The sequence below is a fragment of the Manduca sexta genome, chromosome 8 (assembly GCF_014839805.1).
Source record: "Manduca sexta isolate Smith_Timp_Sample1 chromosome 8, JHU_Msex_v1.0, whole genome shotgun sequence".
NCBI lineage: Eukaryota > Metazoa > Arthropoda > Insecta > Lepidoptera > Sphingidae > Manduca > Manduca sexta.
In genome coordinates, this window is record NC_051122.1 from 9,955,035 (window position 1) to 9,976,915 (window position 21,881).

The following is a 21,881-nucleotide window of genomic DNA, read 5'->3' on the forward strand; positions in this document are numbered from 1 at the left end:
AATGTGTAATTTAAATGTCAACATGCTGGCAGATATATCCTAAAGATACTAAAAATTTAAAAATAGAATCACTATCATTGATGATCTTTAATCAACTAAGGTTTTTTAATCATTCCCAACAATGGCTACATGGACATTGGTGTCTCCACCTAAAATGTTGAGTCATCATTGTATTCTTTCAATTGTTATTTTTTCAATGGGAGCTTGAATCATTGTGGACCACCATTGTGTTGGATGCAGTTTATTGCAAATTATTTTGAATGATGAAACCTGGCATCATCAGATCAGTAGACCTGTGGCTGTGGCTGTTAGTCACTTATCAAGTTTTTTTTTTATTAAAAAAGTATGTTGACATAAAATCAGGATTACTGGAAGTATGCAGTTTGCTTGTTACTGAGCAGGTAAATATGTTATTAATGAGTTTGATAATTACTTTACTAACAAAACCAGATTTTTTTGTTACACCACCAACAATATAATTATAGTGTTTGTTTTTATTAATATTTGTTTAAATATTTTTAAGAACTTATAAGATTCTTATTAGTAACAAATAATACAAATCCTAATTATTTTTCTATAAGCCTTAATTTGTAACATTTTAGCACTCTGCAATAAATATTTCATCAGCTATTTCATTTAATATCATAGTCATAATAATTTAACTTTAAAATTTTGAAGTATCAATATTATTCTTAATGATTGTAGCATTTTCATTTATAATCTTAGTTAAGATGGGAATGGGGAAACATTCTTTTTTATGACTGTTTTCAATAAAGGAACCTTAATCTTTGATCTGATCCCCAAAATAAACCACCAAAATATATTATGTGTATAAAAACAAAATCTTTGTTCTGATTGGTCCATTTTCACAATGGATCGGAAAAAGCGATTGTGTTCGAATTTTGAAAACTACAGTTAAACATTACAACTTGTTTTATATCTAGGCGCCGCAGTTCGCGAAAGGACCTTCTGGATAATCCTGCCACTTGACATAAGACAAGATTGCTTTGAAAATAGTATAATTTTAGAAAATATGTTTATTTCATCGACAAACTTAGTAATAGATACCTATGGTCGGAAGTACGTGATTCGCTCGACGACCAATCGACGGCGAAAGTGTCTTTTTTAACGGTTTTTAGAGGAAATGTAAAAGATAATGAAATGACGCTTATTCAAGTTGATAGCAATATTAATTTACATTTATATTCGTTACGTCACTACCTATAATTAATTAATACAAAAACCGGATATTATTGAGGATGTTTGGCTGTCAGGGTTGTCTTTACCCGGTGGTGCAAGAGGTCGGTGTCACCCGGGCGAAGGCCCAAGGGGACCAAAGCCGATCGCCTGTCAAAAAAGCAGTCGGAAAAAGGAGCAACTTTTTTTGCCCGACTTGTAAAAGAAGGAAAACAAGTGCTTCAGATTGATTTTGCGCCCTGATTACGAATATGGTTCAGGAGGTTGGCTTTTTGGATGTTTGTTAGAAATAAATATCTACCCTTAACACATCCAGATCCATGAAAAAACATAGACTTTTGATGTAAGGTTTAATAGGTTTCCGATTTTCCCTTCGTATAATAATATATTCAATATTCAAGACTCCACCCGTCGTAGCTTATAAAAAGTCCGTGCGACCTTTAATAAGCTATGCAGCTGGCTTGAAAGACCGTTAAGACCTTTTAAAGACTACCCTATGTGCATTTAAGTATCGGAACCCCACTATTACAATTTTTGTCAACTAGATTGAGTAAAAATGCTTTCCTTTTTAAATTTCTCCAGTGCGCTGTTTTTTATATACAGAATTAAATGCATATAGATCATCTTTCCACTACATGATTATTCTGTCAAGCTTCAACTCATGCCACAAAAATAATAAAATGCTAAACAAAACTTTACTTTACTGAAAAGTAAACTATTTTTATGCGGCAGTTATTAACCTGTGGTGTGCATTAATGCAATAGTACAGCATAATTTGCCAGTTGAATAGCCGTATCTAATTGCAATCGCCACCGACTTTCGAACATTTGACTCGAAGAAGACGCGGGTTCATCACACCAAGCCAATTTATCGTGCACGAATCAACAATAACACCGAGCCGTACAATGAGAAATATTCTTAAACGTGATTGATACCTCCATTAATTACCTACTTCAATCTACCTTTCAATGCATTCACTAAAACAGTCATATTGAAATTCCACTTTCACTTCATTTGTTGATCGCCGACGAATTGTTTTCTTATTGCTATACAAATAACTGAAATTGATGGTTGTATCGGCTATTTATTTATGTAAGAATTATTTTTCGTACTATAGGAATGATGGCGGACATCACGATGTTAATTGTTAGGTTGCGTAATGTTATTGTCTTACCGTTACTCATTTGTATCTTCCGGATTTAGTTTGATGTATTGATATTTATGTAATCAAGGTTTGAATTAATGCGTTGCTCGCGATTTGTTTTATAACTTCAATTAGAATTGCAGAAGAATCATGTGCGTCCGCTTTATAATTGCATAATGACATTTTATTACTGATCTACAGGAAACATGACAAAATTTATATACAAACAGTCATCGCCGTGCAAATTTATTCGGAAACTCAACCATTACAAACACAACCACGCTTTTGCATCTACAACATAAAGATTTTCCACGTGCCCATTTCCTTTAGGCTTCATGCCTTCGATTTTTTGTGGGTCTCACCGTCGTAACCCGCGACGCTGAATCAACACAGTTTGACTAATGGTTCGCCTCCAATTGCTTCGGATACGGCATGGAAATGACTGTACTATATCGTCACAATTACGCGGCCAAGTTGTCGCTGTAACCCACTTTTTACGCGTTATAAAAAATCATTTTCGGAAGTACATTCTACGATGAATGTACCGTGATATTTTTTGTCGGTACGTCCTGGCAGCCGGCGCGGGCGCACACTTTCCTAACGTTAATGAGATGTTTACCACGTTCCGTTACAGTGGCCACGAAAGCTTTTATGTCCGTCTGTACATAATGGCCCCAGCACTAGGCTTCGATATCTCATTTCGGTGTCTGGGAACATTTTTTGTCATTCTCAATGAAGCCTGATCAAATCGCTAATCGGTAAAAGTGTATCGGACTTCGATCCCGTCTTACGATGTGATTATAATCGCCTCTTGCCTGTTACTTTGCTTTCGACATTATTACCTGGCTATTCTATTATTTTTTTGCATTCTATTATAATGCAAACCGCGACAAAGCTTATTCATGGGTGTACTGAATGTTTACCACTTTCCTTTTAGAGCGACCCGCTGGTGACGTGTTTAGTGACAACATTTCCTAAGTCTCTTTCTGTGTTGAACAACGGATTTTCCCGTCCAGCTTCCTAATGTTTTACATAGGTCAACAGTAAAATAAATTTCCCTTATTTGCATGAAACAATACATGACACAAATGTGGAAAATAAGTTCTTTAAACGGTATAGAAATAATAGTTAAACAAATAAGCAAAACATCTATAAACAGAATATTCTCGTTTAATTACACACTTATTATGAATCAAGTACAGTTTAATTGCAGTATAGATAACGTTGTTTCCACGGACTGTGTTTTTGTGCGACACTTAGTATAATTAAAAGTGGCGAATTAACTGTAACGTTAGTTGTATTGTCCATCTCGAGTTTCCGTTGGCCTGGATTCACTTCGGAGTCAGTTTTGATAGCAAAAAGTTTACTGTTTACCCGTCTCGGTTTTCTTCATTGCAGACATTGGATATTGCCAATTTCTTTATGATTGTAATGGGTGAATAAATTTAACAGTGTTCGTGATAGGCTAAATTGATAATGGGTTATGCTCATGGCGTGACACGGATGAGTTGATTTTAACAGGATAAATAGCCAAAACTCGACTAACGAGCGACTTCTTATTTTGGCCTGTAATCGCTTCCAGGGCAGTGATCTTGTTTGTCGCCTCATCATACGAGTCTTATATTAAAACAAGCGTCAATATCTAACATTACTTTGTTATTTAAGAATTGAATATTCTATTTTTAAAGGTATTTGTTATGGTGGAATACCGTAATGGTGGAAATGTTGCCATCCAATGTAATACTCCATTAAATCTGTCAAGTGGATCTCGTGTCCGGTGACCCGCGACAATCCCACGCTTTTGCCTGCGGAACAGTCGGCGCAATGACGCGCGCATTTGGAAGTAACGTTTGGGGCCTAATATTCAAATTATTACTGGTGGATTTTGCTATTGTTATATTTGTTGTTTATCGAAATCTGTAAATTTAATTAATAGTAAAATAGCAAATATGCTACTATACACGCTCGTTCTTTTGAAATCATTTAAAAATAACTCGCTTGGAAGCAACAGACTATTACTAAACCACGAATGATTTGATGTTTAAGTTAGTTTTCAATGATATACTACAGTTACAATGCACCACATTAAAGAGGGTCGCTCCCCCAGTTTAAAAGCCTTGTTGCGTTTCTGACCAGCCATTAGCCTTTCTTAGACTTTTACGTGTGACTTTTTTCCATTGTTGATGTTAACCAAATTCAGCTTAAAATGAATCAGGCCATACGTGTGTTGATGGTAGATAATTTTGAAACTTCGCAATGGCAAACCAAGGTTGCTTGAGTCACATTTTGTTCACAGACACAACCGAAGTTTTTACTCGTTGAGGTAAAAAGTGATATGTTTATCAAGGGTTTTTGTCGTGTTAGTGAACTTTCGATTTGGCTCGGTTGATGGAGTTAAAACTTTCGATTTACGCTTATCAAATACTAGCTTTTTGCTCACGGATTCGTCCGCATGAAGGAGTTTTCCGGGATAAAAGTCCCTCTATATATTTTCCCGGGGTAGAGGGTAGCCTATAACCTTCCCAGGGTCTTGAACTATCTCCATATAAAATTCATAAAAATCTGTTCAGTAGATTTCGAGAAAAGCCAAGATAGCAATTTTTCCGACTTACTTGATATGTATCGTTATAATATGACCAAATTACACAAAATCGTTATAAATTGTTAACTATGTATTATTGAGATGTATAACCGATATAACTGTAAATTTCATACAAATCCGTTCAGTAGTTTTTTTGTGAAAGAGGAACAAACATACATCCATTCTCATTAACTTTCGCATTAATAATATTAGTATGATATAAGTAGGATAATAACTTGCAGAATATAGAAATACATATTAAGACAACATGAGAGTGTTCTAGATAATGAAATACATATATCTAAGATTGTCAATAATCAATATGTTCGCATCACGCAAAAAATATTACTACATAAATTTTTTGGGTTACTTTTTATATTTGATTTAATCTAGGAATAAAATTTCAATTTTACAACGTAATGTGATGTTATTAAAGTTTTTACGTACGCAAGACGATGCAGAGGGTCTACTTCGAAAAACGAAATCTGTAATTTCGGGTGACGGATCACACATTTTGTTACTACGAAGTCTCACGGATCCGATGACGGATTCGACGACGGATCCGATCCGTTCATCGCAATACTTCAGACATGGAATTTGTAAGAACTTATAGGGTTTCGCCATCCCTTTTTAAAATCTGCGAGGATAAAGTTCCACTGCTTTCTCTAAAAAAAATATACGGGGAATTGAACCATTAAGGTAAGCTACAGAACGGTGATCCGAAGTAATTTGGTAGTAAAGTTAAAGCCGAAGTTCGTGGTTTCTTCGTTTCGGACCTACGTTTCGACGTTCGTTTTTCAAAGTAGACCCTCTGGTATCGCGTACCTACTTCATTAAATGTTTTATCTGTCTTCAATGATTGATCTACAAAGATGACTTTTTTGTGGACTTTTTGGTGGACTTTCGCATTTTTATTAATGTGGTTTAGTCGTTAGCTAGTTAGCAGTGGCGAAGTGTCCGTACAATCCGATTCCTACCGGCTTCCCTTTTAGGTTTTATTTACGTTTGTGTTTATTTATGATTTTTGTTAATTTGACTGCGACATGTTAACTTAAGCAATTTTTTTGCCTCGGCTTACCTTGTGAAAATTTTCAGCCTTCGCCACTGCTAGTTAGCTCTTTACCTATCAGTGATGACGGGTGTCATTGTTCAAAAGGTAACCTGAAGCAAAAAAGAATGCCTCCGTTAACATATCGCGGCCAATTTAACAGAAAAACAAAAACTAAGACAAACGTAAATGAACCTAAAAGGGAAGCCGGTAGGAATCTGGTTGTATGGACGCTTCGCCACTGATACCTATATACAAATAAACATATTTGATCAATGATTAATCAGTATTTTGATTGCTTGACTCTAAATTGTATGGCGGAAGTAGATGTCGTTACCACGCTTTTTACGAACCGTCACTGTTCAAATGTCATATTTCTATTACGTAGTCGTGTAAGTTTACTACCAGAAGATATATTTTTTAAGATTGTATGTTTTCTGATGGAAATATCAAAAATTGCAATGTATAAACTTTGACAAAATTTATGCAATTCTCTCAGACAGTTACGGCATGATTAAGTAATAAAACTTTTGCACTTTAATAATGAATGTAATAAAAGTTTTTGTTCTTTTTGATTACATGTTCTTTTATGTAACTTCAATAACTATAATGTCGTAAAACATACAAATTTTCAACCTTAATTGAATTTCGTTACTGAATGTTTTAATTATGGTAACTGTTAATAAACTTGGTATAATAAGTTATTATAGAATAATTGACGTCCTGTCACAATTCACTTTAGTTATTCTATAACAAATTAAGGAAATTGATTAGTTTCAGTATTAGGTGGCTTAAGTATCTTATTACGGAAATAAAAGTCTGGAATTGAATTTAGCATAAAATAATAATTATTGGAAACATAACGAGAACATCTACGCCATCAATATATATGTATTACGTACTAGATTTGGCGTTCCGAACATTCACGGTGTTCAACTGAATTGTACTGCAATCCATTCAAACTGATTTTAGTATGGTCAATATTTACAGCTTATCGTTGTGTACGGAGTGATGCTCATGATATATGAACTCGAGTCTAAGTGTAAACCTGGATTTGAATAAAAAATATTAGTCAAATAAGTAAAATTAGTTGTCGTTCAAGTGAATAAATAGGTTACAACAATGAAGTTTTGGTTGCCAATTTAGTTCAGATCTTGAACAAATAGTTTATATGGACGTTCGTGTCTATAAAATATACGTCAATGATCTACGCTATGTTATTTTGTGTATGCTCCAGGGAACGCATGACGGTGACGACCCGTCACAGCGTGAGTCCGGCGCCCGCCACGCCAGAGGAACAGTACGCCAATAGCACCGCGCAGATCGGCACGATACGAACCGAGGAATACAAGCGAGACCTGGCCGAGTTCCAGGCGAGGCGCTCCTTAGGGAACAAGGAGAAGGACACCCCCGCCAAGAAGAAATGCGGCAGACACTCCCTGCCGGTCTCCTGTACCGACTGTTCGACAGACCACGACAACACATTCAACTACGAGAAAAAATCTGCTGTCAAATATAAAAAGAAGCAGAATCGAGCACGAAGCACAACTCCAGAGAAGGTTTACGAAGGAGTCCCTAACATACAATTCCTTTTTCAAAATCAAGTGTTTATGCCAGGGAATTTGTACCCTGGCTCATCATTCTCCGAGCCTCATAAGTCCAAGCGCCACTCGCGGCACGTCTGCCGATCTCCTGACATGGAGTTTGTGGTACAGAAGCACATAGACTTCAGAGAAGACGAGCAGATTAACCCACCGCCAGATTTCGACAAAAACAGTTCATTACCTTACGAAGATGGGGGATTCAGGTCTTACGATGATGAAGTGGATGGGCCGCGGGCGGCGGGCGATGCGAAGGTGTCTAGTCAGTCGGAGAACAAGGACGACAGCTGCGAAGAGAAGCTGTGGGAAGTGATGAGCGAGCTGAAACACTTCGATCAATGGGCGGATGAGCAGCTGCAAGTGCGCTCGCCGATAAGCAAATCCGATGATAGTAAGGTAGGTTCATGTTTTTAACAGTAGGTATTAGCTTTATTTTATTTTACCTATAAACAGAAGGTATACCCAGAACTTTTAGAATTCGTTGTGAGACATTTCATTGCGCTTATCATCCAGAGACGTTAGATATTAAATCGTATACAGGCGCTTATGCACATTCTACGAAATCAAAAATACTTCATAATACTTATAATGTGCTAGTACAATGCTGTTTGGAAAGAGTAATAGATGACACAGTGGTATCTGCACTGACTCTCAGAAAAGACAAACCTAATTAATTGGATAACCTAAACGTAATTTCCTCAAATTATTCTACACAGTGCATAATTTCCGGACACAATTTCCTCTAGTTATTGATTTATTCAACTCAGTTTCACTTCATTTAAATTAAATTTGCATAATCAACAAGCTTAATGTTAATTTAAATTTGCGTGTTTGTTTATTTACTTACTTAGCGGCGATAGCCTAGTTGGGTGTGGAACGGACTGCCGAGACGAATGTCTGCAGGTTCAAATCCCAAGGGCACACACCTCTGACTTTTCTAAAAATTCGTGTGTGTATTCTTTGTGAATTTATCGTTCGCTTTAACGGTGAAGGAAAACATCGTGAGGAAACCTGCACATCTAAAAGGTTCTCTATAGGAATTTCGAAGGTGTGTGAAGTCTACCAATCCGCACTAGGCCAGCGTGGTGGACTTAAGGCCTAATCCCTCTGAGTAGTAAAGGAGGCCCGTGCTCAGCAGTGGGCAAGTATATAATACAGGGCTGATATTATTATTATTTATTATTATCTACTTACGCGAAGAAATTATGAATGTAACAACACAGATCTCAAACTGCCGTAATATGACGATAACTTTTACTAAAACAATTTAATTATTAATACTGCAATACGGTATTAATAATACAATGCCTACAAACGACATGCGCCGTCGCTAAATGCCAGAATTATACCGGCCCGCTTTATTGTACACTGGCTAATATTGTACCAGTTTCTCAAGATCAAGCTATAAAAACATAACCCATACCCTAACTGCTAAATTAGCAAGATATTTAAGCAAATGTTGACAACGTAAAAAATATTTTTATATAATGGTTGGTTTCAGAGTGAGACGAGCGCTTACGGCCTGCCCGTCGCAAGCGCTTGCAACCTCGACCTGAACATAGACAGGAACAAGCCGTGGAACAACGGCCGCTGGGGCGTCGTGCCCGTGCAGATCAAGAAACTGAACAACGTCACGCCCGAACATGTTAGGAAGAAACGGAACACGGAGATTAATATATTGAGGTACCCGCATAATTATTCGGTGATTTTTTTTACTTAATGACGACATTAAATCACTGGATACTGCCTTCAACTCCCGTATAATCGTAACATCTACTGAAACCGTGAATTACAAAATTGCGGGTATCAAGGGTGGTACCCTGCGAACGGTATACAGGCTTGGCGCGCGGAAGGATGGGAACTTCTTAGGACGTATGGAGGGGAAATGTTAGCAAGAGGGATACACACTGCTCTGTGTGCTTTGCACGCGACTAATATACCCCCATGCATTGGCGTGCCTTCCGTGTGAAGACTGTATGCACAAAAATTGCCTCGGGGAGAACTCTTCATGATGCAGCATCACCACCTATGGGTCATGGATAATAATGCTGCCAAGGGTGATTGGCATTCTTACAAAGCGTTAGAACAGCAACACCAAACCTACTATTTTAGGCTGGATTTTTGTGACATCCTGTATAGTGTATACAGTGGCAAAACAAGGTAAAAATCTATAATCTATTGTTTCCAGGAAATGTCGTCACCCGAACATAATTCTGCTGATGGGGCTCTATCCGGACGCGCAGAACAATATTCATATAATTTGTGAACGATGCGTGGAGTCGCTGTTTGGCATCATACATGTTCAGGTAATGTCATATTATAAGAAAGTATTCCGCTTCGTTTTTATTCCTAAACGTCTGACCCTCGTTAGTAATCAAATTCTGGGCAAAATATAGATAAATCAACCCTGTGTTTCTCCAACTGGAATTCGAATTGAGGACCTCCTTCTGCACATTTTTTTAATCATACGCTATCCCTAATTCAAAAAACAATATTGTGCACTCTTTGCATTATATTTATAAAGCGTGTTTTAATTAATTTGTCGGTTTGCACGCCCCCATTGTAAAAAATTTACCAAAATTCTTATCAGTACAATGTAAATACATGTAAGTACCAGCGGGTATTATCAAGTTAAATGCGTGCACATACTACGGTGAAATCGGTATTAAGTGTGTTCCACAATTTACGAAATAAAGTTATTGAACATTTAACTTTCTAACTATTTGGAACTAAGGACAAATGGTTTACCTGTCACTACATACGGTACTATTTCATAACCAAATGCAATAAAATGTACTCAATATTTATATGATATGGGCCGACAATCGCACTAAGTCATCGGAAAAGTATTATGGGAAGAATCCGGGATGGATTATATCACTTCAAACAATTTATGATTTCAGGGTCGAATCTTAAGTGCGCAGACGTCGGTACAGTATGCACTGGATGTGGCCAACGCACTGGTGTTCCTGCGCATGCAAGGCTACGTCCACACCGAGCTCAGCAGTATGAGCGTCATGGTCACCAGTCATGATGCTGCCAAGCTGTGCGACCTTGGACCCTGTGTCAGAATCGCTAAAAAGGAGACCAGTCGGCGGTTTGATACTTACACCGCTGAGCCACATTATGTAAATATTGATGGTGAGTGATAAAAAAGTTTCGTTATATAAATATTAAATAATAGCAAAAAGCCAACATCACGCGGTGTTCCCAGGCGGTCACCCATCCAAGTACTGACCGCGCCCGACGTTGCTTAACTTCGGTGATCGGACGAGAACCGGTATATTCAACGTGGTATGGACGTTGGCGACACCCTCACCATACAGACGGGTCTGCACGCGCACCGCACACCGCGCACCGCGCACCATCATGTAATATTATATGTACGCACTACGAGTACAACCACACCTATACACATACACAAACCGACTTACACTAACCAAATGCAAAAATATATACATATACACATATACAACAAACAAAACAAAACAAAAGCCAACATCACGCGGTGTTCCCAGGCGGTCACCCATCCAAGTACTGACCGCGCCCGACGTTGCTTAACTTCGGGTGATCGGACGAGAACCGGTATATTCAACGTGGTATGGACGTTGGCGACACCCTCACCATACAGACGGGTCTGCACGCGCACCGCACACCGCGCACCGCGCACCATCATGTAATATTATATGTACGCACTACGAGTACAACCACACCTATACACATACACAAACCGACTTACACTAACCAAATGCAAAAATATATACATATACACATATACAACAAACAAAACAAAACAAAACAAAAAGCCAACATCACGCGGTGTTCCCAGGCGGTCACCCATCCAAGTACTGACCGCGCCCGACGTTGCTTAACTTCGGTGATCGGACGAGAACCGGTATATTCAACGTGGTATGGACGTTGGCGACACCCTCACCATACAGACGGGTCTGCACGCGCACCGCACACCGCGCACCGCGCACCATCATGTAATATTATATGTACGCACTACGCACTACGAGTACAACCACACCTATACACATACACAAACCGACTTACACTAACCAAATGCAAAAATATATACATATACACATATACACATATACAACAAACAAAACAAAACAAAACAAAAGCCAACATCACGCGGTGTTCCCAGGCGGTCACCCATCCAAGTACTGACCGCGCCCGACGTTGCTTAACTTCGGTGATCGGACGAGAACCGGTATATTCAACGTGGTATGGACGTTGGCGACACCCTCACCATACAGACGGGTCTGCACGCGCACCGCACACCGCGCACCGCGCACCATCATGTAATATTATATGTACGCACTACGAGTACAACCACACCTATACACATACACAAACCGACTTACACTAACCAAATGCAAAAATATATACATATACACATATACACATATACAACAAACAAAACAAAACAAAACAAACAGCCAACATCACGCGGTGTTCCCAGGCGGTCACCCATCCAAGTACTGACCGCGCCCGACGTTGCTTAACTTCGGTGATCGGACGAGAACCGGTATATTCAACGTGGTATGGACGTTGGCGACACCCTCACCATACAGACGGGTCTGCACGCGCACCGCACACCGCGCACCGCGCACCATCATGTAATATTATATGTACGCACTACGAGTACAACCACACCTATACACATACACAAACCGACTTACACTAACCAAATGCAAAAATATATACATATACACATATACAACAAACAAAACAAAACAAAACAAAAAGCCAACATCACGCGGTGTTCCCAGGCGGTCACCCATCCAAGTACTGACCGCGCCCGACGTTGCTTAACTTCGGTGATCGGACGAGAACCGGTATATTCAACGTGGTATGGACGTTGGCGACACCCTCACCATACAGACGGGTCTGCACGCGCACCGCACACCGCGCACCGCGCACCATCATGTAATATTATATGTACGCACTACGAGTACAACCACACCTATACACATACACAAACCGACTTACACTAACCAAATGCAAAAATATATACATATACACATATACACATATACAACAAACAAAACAAAACAAAACAAAAGCCAACATCACGCGGTGTTCCCAGGCGGTCACCCATCCAAGTACTGACCGCGCCCGACGTTGCTTAACTTCGGTGATCGGACGAGAACCGGTATATTCAACGTGGTATGGACGTTGGCGACACCCTCACCATACAGACGGGTCTGCACGCGCACCGCACACCGCGCACCGCGCACCATCATGTAATATTATATGTACGCACTACGAGTACAACCACACCTATACACATACACAAACCGACTTACACTAACCAAATGCAAAAATATATACATATACACATATACACATATACAACAAACAAAACAAAACAAAACAAAAAGCCAACATCACGCGGTGTTCCCAGGCGGTCACCCATCCAAGTACTGACCGCGCCCGACGTTGCTTAACTTCGGTGATCGGACGAGAACCGGTATATTCAACGTGGTATGGACGTTGGCGACACCCTCACCATACAGACGGGTCTGCACGCGCACCGCACACCGCGCACCGCGCACCATCATGTAATATTATATGTACGCACTACGAGTACAACCACACCTATACACATACACAAACCGACTTACACTAACCAAATGCAAAAATATATACATATACACATATACAACAAACAAAACAAAACAAAACAAAAAGCCAACATCACGCGGTGTTCCCAGGCGGTCACCCATCCAAGTACTGACCGCGCCCGACGTTGCTTAACTTCGGGTGATCGGACGAGAACCGGTATATTCAACGTGGTATGGACGTTGGCGACACCCTCACCATACAGACGGGTCTGCACGCGCACCGCACACCGCGCACCGCGCACCATCATGTAATATTATATGTACGCACTACGAGTACAACCACACCTATACACATACACAAACCGACTTACACTAACCAAATGCAAAAATATATACATATACACATATACACATATACAAGAAACAAAACAATACAAAACAAAAGCCAACATCACGCGGTGTTCCCAGGCGGTCACCCATCCAAGTACTGACCGCGCCCGACGTTGCTTAACTTCGGTGATCGGACGAGAACCGGTATATTCAACGTGGTATGGACGTTGGCGACACCCTCACCATACAGACGGGTCTGCACGCGCACCGCACACCGCGCACCGCGCACCATCATGTAATATTATATGTACGCACTACGAGTACAACCACACCTATACACATACACAAACCGACTTACACTAACCAAATGCAAAATATATACATATACACATATACACATATACAACAAACAAAACAAAACAAAACAAAAGCCAACATCACGCGGTGTTCCCAGGCGGTCACCCATCCAAGTACTGACCGCGCCCGACGTTGCTTAACTTCGGTGATCGGACGAGAACCGGTATATTCAACGTGGTATGGACGTTGGCGACACCCTCACCATACAGACGGGTCTGCACGCGCACCGCACACCGCGCACCGCGCACCATCATGTAATATTATATGTACGCACTACGAGTACAACCACACCTATACACATACACAAACCGACTTACACTAACCAAATGCAAAAATATATACATATACACATATACAACAAACAAAACAAAACAAAACAAAAGCCAACATCACGCGGTGTTCCCAGGCGGTCACCCATCCAAGTACTGACCGCGCCCGACGTTGCTTAACTTCGGTGATCGGACGAGAACCGGTATATTCAACGTGGTATGGACGTTGGCGACACCCTCACCATACAGACGGGTCTGCACGCGCACCGCACACCGCGCACCGCGCACCATCATGTAATATTATATGTACGCACTACGAGTACAACCACACCTATACACATACACAAACCGACTTACACTAACCAAATGCAAAAATATATACATATACACATATACACATATACAACAAACAAAACAAAACAAAACAAAAAGCCAACATCACGCGGTGTTCCCAGGCGGTCACCCATCCAAGTACTGACCGCGCCCGACGTTGCTTAACTTCGGGTGATCGGACGAGAACCGGTATATTCAACGTGGTATGGACGTTGGCGACACCCTCACCATACAGACGGGTCTGCACGCGCACCGCACACCGCGCACCGCGCACCATCATGTAATATTATATGTACGCACTACGAGTACAACCACACCTATACACATACACAAACCGACTTACACTAACCAAATGCAAAAATATATACATATACACATATACACATATACAACAAACAAAACAAAACAAAACAAAAACCCAACATCACGCGGTGTTCCCAGGCGGTCACCCATCCAAGTACTGACCGCGCCCGACGTTGCTTAACTTCGGTGATCGGACGAGAACCGGTATATTCAACGTGGTATGGACGTTGGCGACACCCTCACCATACAGACGGGTCTGCACGCGCACCGCACACCGCGCACCGCGCACCATCATGTAATATTATATGTACGCACTACGAGTACAACCACACCTATACACATACACAAACCGACTTACACTAACCAAATGCAAAATATATACATATACACATATACACATATACAACAAACAAAACAAAACAAAACAAACGCCAACATCACGCGGTGTTCCCAGGCGGTCACCCATCCAAGTACTGACCGCGCCCGACGTTGCTTAACTTCGGTGATCGGACGAGAACCGGTATATTCAACGTGGTATGGACGTTGGCGACACCCTCACCATACAGACGGGTCTGCACGCGCACCGCACACCGCGCACCGCGCACCATCATGTAATATTATATGTACGCACTACGAGTACAACCACACCTATACACATACACAAACCGACTTACACTAACCAAATGCAAAAATATATACATATACACATATACAACAAACAAAACAAAACAAAACAAAAAGCCAACATCACGCGGTGTTCCCAGGCGGTCACCCATCCAAGTACTGACCGCGCCCGACGTTGCTTAACTTCGGTGATCGGACGAGAACCGGTATATTCAACGTGGTATGGACGTTGGCGACACCCTCACCATACAGACGGGTCTGCACGCGCACCGCACACCGCGCACCGCGCACCATCATGTAATATTATATGTACGCACTACGAGTACAACCACACCTATACACATACACAAACCGACTTACACTAACCAAATGCAAAATATATACATATACACATATACACATATACAACAAACAAAACAAAACAAAACAAAAAGCCAACATCACGCGGTGTTCCCAGGCGGTCACCCATCCAAGTACTGACCGCGCCCGACGTTGCTTAACTTCGGTGATCGGACGAGAACCGGTATATTCAACGTGGTATGGACGTTGGCGACACCCTCACCATACAGACGGGTCTGCACGCGCACCGCACACCGCGCACCGCGCACCATCATGTAATATTATATGTACGCACTACGAGTACAACCACACCTATACACATACACAAACCGACTTACACTAACCAAATGCAAAAATATATACATATACACATATACAACAAACAAAACAAAACAAAACAAAAGCCAACATCACGCGGTGTTCCCAGGCGGTCACCCATCCAAGTACTGACCGCGCCCGACGTTGCTTAACTTCGGGTGATCGGACGAGAACCGGTATATTCAACGTGGTATGGACGTTGGCGACACCCTCACCATACAGACGGGTCTGCACGCGCACCGCACACCGCGCACCGCGCACCATCATGTAATATTATATGTACGCACTACGAGTACAACCACACCTATACACATACACAAACCGACTTACACTAACCAAATGCAAAAATATATACATATACACATATACACATATACAACAAACAAAACAAAACAAAACAAAAGCCAACATCACGCGGTGTTCCCAGGCGGTCACCCATCCAAGTACTGACCGCGCCCGACGTTGCTTAACTTCGGTGATCGGACGAGAACCGGTATATTCAACGTGGTATGGACGTTGGCGACACCCTCACCATACAGACGGGTCTGCACGCGCACCGCACACCGCGCACCGCGCACCATCATGTAATATTATATGTACGCACTACGAGTACAACCACACCTATACACATACACAAACCGACTTACACTAACCAAATGCAAAAATATATACATATACACATATACACATATACAACAAACAAAACAAAACAAAACAAAAGCCAACATCACGCGGTGTTCCCAGGCGGTCACCCATCCAAGTACTGACCGCGCCCGACGTTGCTTAACTTCGGTGATCGGACGAGAACCGGTATATTCAACGTGGTATGGACGTTGGCGACACCCTCACCATACAGACGGGTCTGCACGCGCACCGCACACCGCGCACCGTGCACCATCATGTAATATTATATGTACGCACTACGAGTACAACCACACCTATACACATACACAAACCGACTTACACTAACCAAATGCAAAAATATATACATATACACATATACACATATACAACAAACAAAACAAAACAAAACAAAAGCCAACATCACGCGGTGTTCCCAGGCGGTCACCCATCCAAGTACTGACCGCGCCCGACGTTGCTTAACTTCGGTGATCGGACGAGAACCGGTATATTCAACGTGGTATGGACGTTGGCGACACCCTCACCATACAGACGGGTCTGCACGCGCACCGCACACCGCGCACCGCGCACCATCATGTAATATTATATGTACGCACTACGAGTACAACCACACCTATACACATACACAAACCGACTTACACTAACCAAATGCAAAAATATATACATATACACATATACACATATACAACAAACAAAACAAAACAAAACAAAAAGCCAACATCACGCGGTGTTCCCAGGCGGTCACCCATCCAAGTACTGACCGCGCCCGACGTTGCTTAACTTCGGTGATCGGACGAGAACCGGTATATTCAACGTGGTATGGACGTTGGCGACACCCTCACCATACAGACGGGTCTGCACGCGCACCGCACACCGCGCACCGCGCACCATCATGTAATATTATATGTACGCACTACGAGTACAACCACACCTATACACATACACAAACCGACTTACACTAACCAAATGCAAAATATATACATATACACATATACAACAAACAAAACAAAACAAAACAAAAAGCCAACATCACGCGGTGTTCCCAGGCGGTCACCCATCCAAGTACTGACCGCGCCCGACGTTGCTTAACTTCGGTGATCGGACGAGAACCGGTATATTCAACGTGGTATGGACGTTGGCGACACCCTCACCATACAGACGGGTCTGCACGCGCACCGCACACCGCGCACCGCGCACCATCATGTAATATTATATGTACGCACTACGAGTACAACCACACCTATACACATACACAAACCGACTTACACTAACCAAATGCAAAAATATATACATATACACATATACACATATACAACAAACAAAACAAAACAAAACAAAAAGCCAACATCACGCGGTGTTCCCAGGCGGTCACCCATCCAAGTACTGACCGCGCCCGACGTTGCTTAACTTCGGTGATCGGACGAGAACCGGTATATTCAACGTGGTATGGACGTTGGCGACACCCTCACCATACAGACGGGTCTGCACGCGCACCGCACACCGCGCACCGCGCACCATCATGTAATATTATATGTACGCACTACGAGTACAACCACACCTATACACATACACAAACCGACTTACACTAACCAAATGCAAAAATATATACATATACACATATACACATATACAACAAACAAAACAAAACAAAACAAAAGCCAACATCACGCGGTGTTCCCAGGCGGTCACCCATCCAAGTACTGACCGCGCCCGACGTTGCTTAACTTCGGTGATCGGACGAGAACCGGTATATTCAACGTGGTATGGACGTTGGCGACACCCTCACCATACAGACGGGTCTGCACGCGCACCGCACACCGCGCACCGCGCACCATCATGTAATATTATATGTACGCACTACGAGTACAACCACACCTATACACATACACAAACCGACTTACACTAACCAAATGCAAAATATATACATATACACATACACAACAAACAAAACAAAACAAAACAAAAGCCAACATCACGCGGTGTTCCCAGGCGGTCACCCATCCAAGTACTGACCGCGCCCGACGTTGCTTAACTTCGGTGATCGGACGAGAACCGGTATATTCAACGTGGTATGGACGTTGGCGACACCCTCACCATACAGACGGGTCTGCACGCGCACCGCACACCGCGCACCGCGCACCATCATGTAATATTATATGTACGCACTACGAGTACAACCACACCTATACACATACACAAACCGACTTACACTAACCAAAGACAACAAACAAAACAAAACAAAACAAAAGCCAACATCACGCGGTGTTCCCAGGCGGTCACCCATCCAAGTACTGACCGCGCCCGACGTTGCTTAACTTCGGTGATCGGACGAGAACCGGTATATTCAACGTGGTATGGACGTTGGCGACACCCTCACCATACAGACGGGTCTGCACGCGCACCGCACACCGCGCACCGCGCACCATCATGTAATATTATATGTACGCACTACGAGTACAACCACACCTATACACATACACAAACCGACTTACACTAACCAAATGCAAAAATATATACATATACACATATACAACAAACAAAACAAAAACAAAACAAAAGCCAACATCACGCGGTGTTCCCAGGCGGTCACCCATCCAAGTACTGACCGCGCCCGACGTTGCTTAACTTCGGGGTGATCGGACGAGAACCGGTATATTCAACGTGGTATGGACGTTGGCGACACCCTCACCATACAGACGGGTCTGCACGCGCACCGCACACCGCGCACCGCGCACCATCATGTAATATTATATGTACGCACTACGAGTACAACCACACCTATACACATACACAAACCGACTTACACTAACCAAATGCAAAAATATATACATATACACATATACACATATACAACAAACAAAACAAAACAAAACAAAAGCCAACATCACGCGGTGTTCCCAGGCGGTCACCCATCCAAGTACTGACCGCGCCCGACGTTGCTTAACTTCGGTGATCGGACGAGAACCGGTATATTCAACGTGGTATGGACGTTGGCGACACCCTCACCATACAGACGGGTCTGCACGCGCACCGCACACCGCGCACCGCGCACCATCATGTAATATTATATGTACGCACTACGAGTACAACCACACCTATACACATACACAAACCGACTTACACTAACCAAATGCAAAAATATATACATATACACATATACACATATACAACAAACAAAACAAAACAAAACAAAAGCCAACATCACGCGGTGTTCCCAGGCGGTCACCCATCCAAGTACTGACCGCGCCCGACGTTGCTTAACTTCGGTGATCGGACGAGAACCGGTATATTCAACGTGGTATGGACGTTGGCGACACCCTCACCATACAGACGGGTCTGCACGCGCACCGCACACCGCGCACCGCGCACCATCATGTAATATTATATGTACGCACTACGAGTACAACCACACCTATACACATACACAAACCGACTTACACTAACCAAATGCAAAAATATATACATATACACATATACACATATACAACAAACAAAACAAAACAAAACAAAAGCCACCATCACGCGGTGTTCCCAGGCGGTCACCCATCCAAGTACTGACCGCGCCCGACGTTGCTTAACTTCGGTGATCGGACGAGAACCGGTATATTCAACGTGGTATGGACGTTGGCGACACCCTCACCATACAGACGGGTCTGCACGCGCACCGCACACCGCGCACCGCGCACCATCATGTAATATTATATGTACGCACTACGAGTACAACCACACCTATACACATACACAAACCGACTTACACTAACCAAATGCAAAAATATATACATATACACATATACAACAAACAAAACAAAACAAAACAAAAAGCCAACATCACGCGGTGTTCCCAGGCGGTCACCCATCCAAGTACTGACCGCGCCCGACGTTCAGCAACTTCGGTGATCGGACGAGAACCGGTATATTCAACGTGGTATGGACGTTGGCGACACCCTCACCATACAGACGGGTCTGCACGCGCACCGCACACCGCGCACCGCGCACCATCATGTAATATTATATGTACGCACTACGAGTACAACCACACACCTATACACATACACAAACCGACTTACACTAACCAAATGCAAAAATATATACATTACACACATATACACAACAAACAAAACAAAACAAAAAGCCAACATCACGCGGTGTTCCCAGGCGGTCACCCATCCAAGTATTGACCGCGCCCGACGTTGCCAACTTCCGGTGATCGGACGAGAACCGGTATATTCAACGTGGTATGGACGTTGGCGACACCCTCACCATACAGACGGGTCTGCACGCGCACCGCACACCGCGCACCGCGCACCATCATGTAATATTATATGTACGCACTACGAGTACAACCACACCTATACACATACACAAACCGACTTACACTAACCAAATGCAAAAATATATGCATATATGCATATACACATATACAACAAACAAAACAAAACAAAACAAAAGCCAACATCACGCGGTGTTCCCAGGCGGTCACCCATCAAGTACTGACCGCGCCCGACGTTGCTTAACTTCGGTGATCGGACGAGAACCGGTATATTCAACGTGGTATGGACGCTGGCGACACCCTCACCATACAGACGGGTCTGCACGCGCCGCACACCGCGCACCGCGCACCATCATCAATAATATTATATGTACGCACTACGAGTACAACCACACCTATACACATACACAAACCGACTGACACGCTCCACATGCAAAAATATATTCATATACACATATACACATATACAACAAACAAAACAAAACGAAACAAAACAAAAGCCAACATCACGCGGTGTTCCCAGGCGGTCACCCATCAAGTACTGACCGCGCCCGACGTTGCTTAGCTTCGGTGATCGGACGAGAACCGGTATATTCAACGTGGTATGGACGTTGGCGACACCCTCACCATATACAGACGGGTCTGCACGCGCACCGCACACCGCGCACCGCGCACCATCATGTAATATTATATGTACGCACTACAGTACAACCACACCTGCTACACATACACAAACCGACTTACACTAACCAAATGCAAAAATATATACATATACACATATACACATATACAACAAACAAAACAAGGCAAACAAAAAGCCAACATCACGCTTGTTGTTTGGGCGGTCACCCATCAAGTACTGACCGCGCCCGACGTTGGCTTAACTTCGGTGATCGGACGAGAACCGGTATATTCAACGTGGTATGGACGTTGGCGACGCCCTCACCAT

At 42.5% G+C, this 21,881-nt stretch overlaps 1 protein-coding gene, 33 non-coding genes and 3 pseudogenes across 34 annotated transcripts in view; 1 reads left to right on the plus strand and 36 right to left on the minus strand.

The window, feature by feature from the left end:
* Nucleotides 1-21,881, plus strand: part of LOC115454120 — a 32,162-nt gene that overhangs the window by 1,068 nt on the left and 9,213 nt on the right. The window contains exons 2-5 of the mRNA XM_037436574.1: nucleotides 7,208-7,967; nucleotides 9,073-9,254; nucleotides 9,760-9,877; nucleotides 10,475-10,716. Of these exons, the coding sequence (XP_037292471.1) occupies nucleotides 7,208-7,967; nucleotides 9,073-9,254; nucleotides 9,760-9,877; nucleotides 10,475-10,716 (1,302 nt within the window). The remainder of the gene's footprint in view (nucleotides 1-7,207; nucleotides 7,968-9,072; nucleotides 9,255-9,759; nucleotides 9,878-10,474; nucleotides 10,717-21,881) is intronic.
* On the minus strand, nucleotides 10,761-10,879 carry LOC119188762. Its single transcript, XR_005112088.1, has one exon. It is a non-coding gene; the product is annotated as a 5S ribosomal RNA (ribosomal RNA).
* LOC119188722 lies at nucleotides 11,065-11,184 on the minus strand. Its single transcript, XR_005112053.1, has one exon. It is a non-coding gene; the product is annotated as a 5S ribosomal RNA (ribosomal RNA).
* Nucleotides 11,376-11,494, minus strand: LOC119188774. Its single transcript, XR_005112099.1, has one exon. It is a non-coding gene; the product is annotated as a 5S ribosomal RNA (ribosomal RNA).
* Nucleotides 11,700-11,818, minus strand: LOC119188683. Its single transcript, XR_005112014.1, has one exon. It is a non-coding gene; the product is annotated as a 5S ribosomal RNA (ribosomal RNA).
* On the minus strand, nucleotides 12,018-12,136 carry LOC119188694. Its single transcript, XR_005112025.1, has one exon. It is a non-coding gene; the product is annotated as a 5S ribosomal RNA (ribosomal RNA).
* Nucleotides 12,328-12,446, minus strand: LOC119188705. Its single transcript, XR_005112036.1, has one exon. It is a non-coding gene; the product is annotated as a 5S ribosomal RNA (ribosomal RNA).
* On the minus strand, nucleotides 12,645-12,763 carry LOC119188717. The gene has a single exon (XR_005112048.1). It is a non-coding gene; the product is annotated as a 5S ribosomal RNA (ribosomal RNA).
* LOC119188725 lies at nucleotides 12,963-13,081 on the minus strand. Its single transcript, XR_005112056.1, has one exon. It is a non-coding gene; the product is annotated as a 5S ribosomal RNA (ribosomal RNA).
* LOC119188723 lies at nucleotides 13,273-13,392 on the minus strand. The gene has a single exon (XR_005112054.1). It is a non-coding gene; the product is annotated as a 5S ribosomal RNA (ribosomal RNA).
* On the minus strand, nucleotides 13,591-13,709 carry LOC119188735. The gene has a single exon (XR_005112063.1). It is a non-coding gene; the product is annotated as a 5S ribosomal RNA (ribosomal RNA).
* LOC119188737 lies at nucleotides 13,907-14,025 on the minus strand. Its single transcript, XR_005112064.1, has one exon. It is a non-coding gene; the product is annotated as a 5S ribosomal RNA (ribosomal RNA).
* On the minus strand, nucleotides 14,216-14,334 carry LOC119188738. The gene has a single exon (XR_005112065.1). It is a non-coding gene; the product is annotated as a 5S ribosomal RNA (ribosomal RNA).
* LOC119188724 lies at nucleotides 14,534-14,653 on the minus strand. Its single transcript, XR_005112055.1, has one exon. It is a non-coding gene; the product is annotated as a 5S ribosomal RNA (ribosomal RNA).
* On the minus strand, nucleotides 14,853-14,971 carry LOC119188714. The gene has a single exon (XR_005112045.1). It is a non-coding gene; the product is annotated as a 5S ribosomal RNA (ribosomal RNA).
* On the minus strand, nucleotides 15,169-15,287 carry LOC119188713. Its single transcript, XR_005112044.1, has one exon. It is a non-coding gene; the product is annotated as a 5S ribosomal RNA (ribosomal RNA).
* On the minus strand, nucleotides 15,479-15,597 carry LOC119188739. The gene has a single exon (XR_005112066.1). It is a non-coding gene; the product is annotated as a 5S ribosomal RNA (ribosomal RNA).
* LOC119188740 lies at nucleotides 15,796-15,914 on the minus strand. The gene has a single exon (XR_005112067.1). It is a non-coding gene; the product is annotated as a 5S ribosomal RNA (ribosomal RNA).
* Nucleotides 16,105-16,224, minus strand: LOC119188726. Its single transcript, XR_005112057.1, has one exon. It is a non-coding gene; the product is annotated as a 5S ribosomal RNA (ribosomal RNA).
* On the minus strand, nucleotides 16,423-16,541 carry LOC119188743. Its single transcript, XR_005112069.1, has one exon. It is a non-coding gene; the product is annotated as a 5S ribosomal RNA (ribosomal RNA).
* LOC119188744 lies at nucleotides 16,740-16,858 on the minus strand. The gene has a single exon (XR_005112070.1). It is a non-coding gene; the product is annotated as a 5S ribosomal RNA (ribosomal RNA).
* Nucleotides 17,057-17,175, minus strand: LOC119188745. Its single transcript, XR_005112071.1, has one exon. It is a non-coding gene; the product is annotated as a 5S ribosomal RNA (ribosomal RNA).
* On the minus strand, nucleotides 17,375-17,493 carry LOC119188746. Its single transcript, XR_005112072.1, has one exon. It is a non-coding gene; the product is annotated as a 5S ribosomal RNA (ribosomal RNA).
* Nucleotides 17,684-17,802, minus strand: LOC119188747. Its single transcript, XR_005112073.1, has one exon. It is a non-coding gene; the product is annotated as a 5S ribosomal RNA (ribosomal RNA).
* On the minus strand, nucleotides 18,002-18,120 carry LOC119188748. The gene has a single exon (XR_005112074.1). It is a non-coding gene; the product is annotated as a 5S ribosomal RNA (ribosomal RNA).
* LOC119188749 lies at nucleotides 18,319-18,437 on the minus strand. The gene has a single exon (XR_005112075.1). It is a non-coding gene; the product is annotated as a 5S ribosomal RNA (ribosomal RNA).
* LOC119188750 lies at nucleotides 18,627-18,745 on the minus strand. Its single transcript, XR_005112076.1, has one exon. It is a non-coding gene; the product is annotated as a 5S ribosomal RNA (ribosomal RNA).
* On the minus strand, nucleotides 18,910-19,028 carry LOC119188751. The gene has a single exon (XR_005112077.1). It is a non-coding gene; the product is annotated as a 5S ribosomal RNA (ribosomal RNA).
* Nucleotides 19,220-19,340, minus strand: LOC119188731. The gene has a single exon (XR_005112062.1). It is a non-coding gene; the product is annotated as a 5S ribosomal RNA (ribosomal RNA).
* On the minus strand, nucleotides 19,539-19,657 carry LOC119188752. The gene has a single exon (XR_005112078.1). It is a non-coding gene; the product is annotated as a 5S ribosomal RNA (ribosomal RNA).
* LOC119188753 lies at nucleotides 19,856-19,974 on the minus strand. The gene has a single exon (XR_005112079.1). It is a non-coding gene; the product is annotated as a 5S ribosomal RNA (ribosomal RNA).
* On the minus strand, nucleotides 20,173-20,291 carry LOC119188720. Its single transcript, XR_005112051.1, has one exon. It is a non-coding gene; the product is annotated as a 5S ribosomal RNA (ribosomal RNA).
* On the minus strand, nucleotides 20,483-20,601 carry LOC119188733 (annotated as a pseudogene).
* On the minus strand, nucleotides 20,793-20,911 carry LOC119188734 (annotated as a pseudogene).
* Nucleotides 21,110-21,227, minus strand: LOC119188730. The gene has a single exon (XR_005112061.1). It is a non-coding gene; the product is annotated as a 5S ribosomal RNA (ribosomal RNA).
* LOC119188729 lies at nucleotides 21,431-21,548 on the minus strand. Its single transcript, XR_005112060.1, has one exon. It is a non-coding gene; the product is annotated as a 5S ribosomal RNA (ribosomal RNA).
* LOC119188736 lies at nucleotides 21,749-21,867 on the minus strand (annotated as a pseudogene).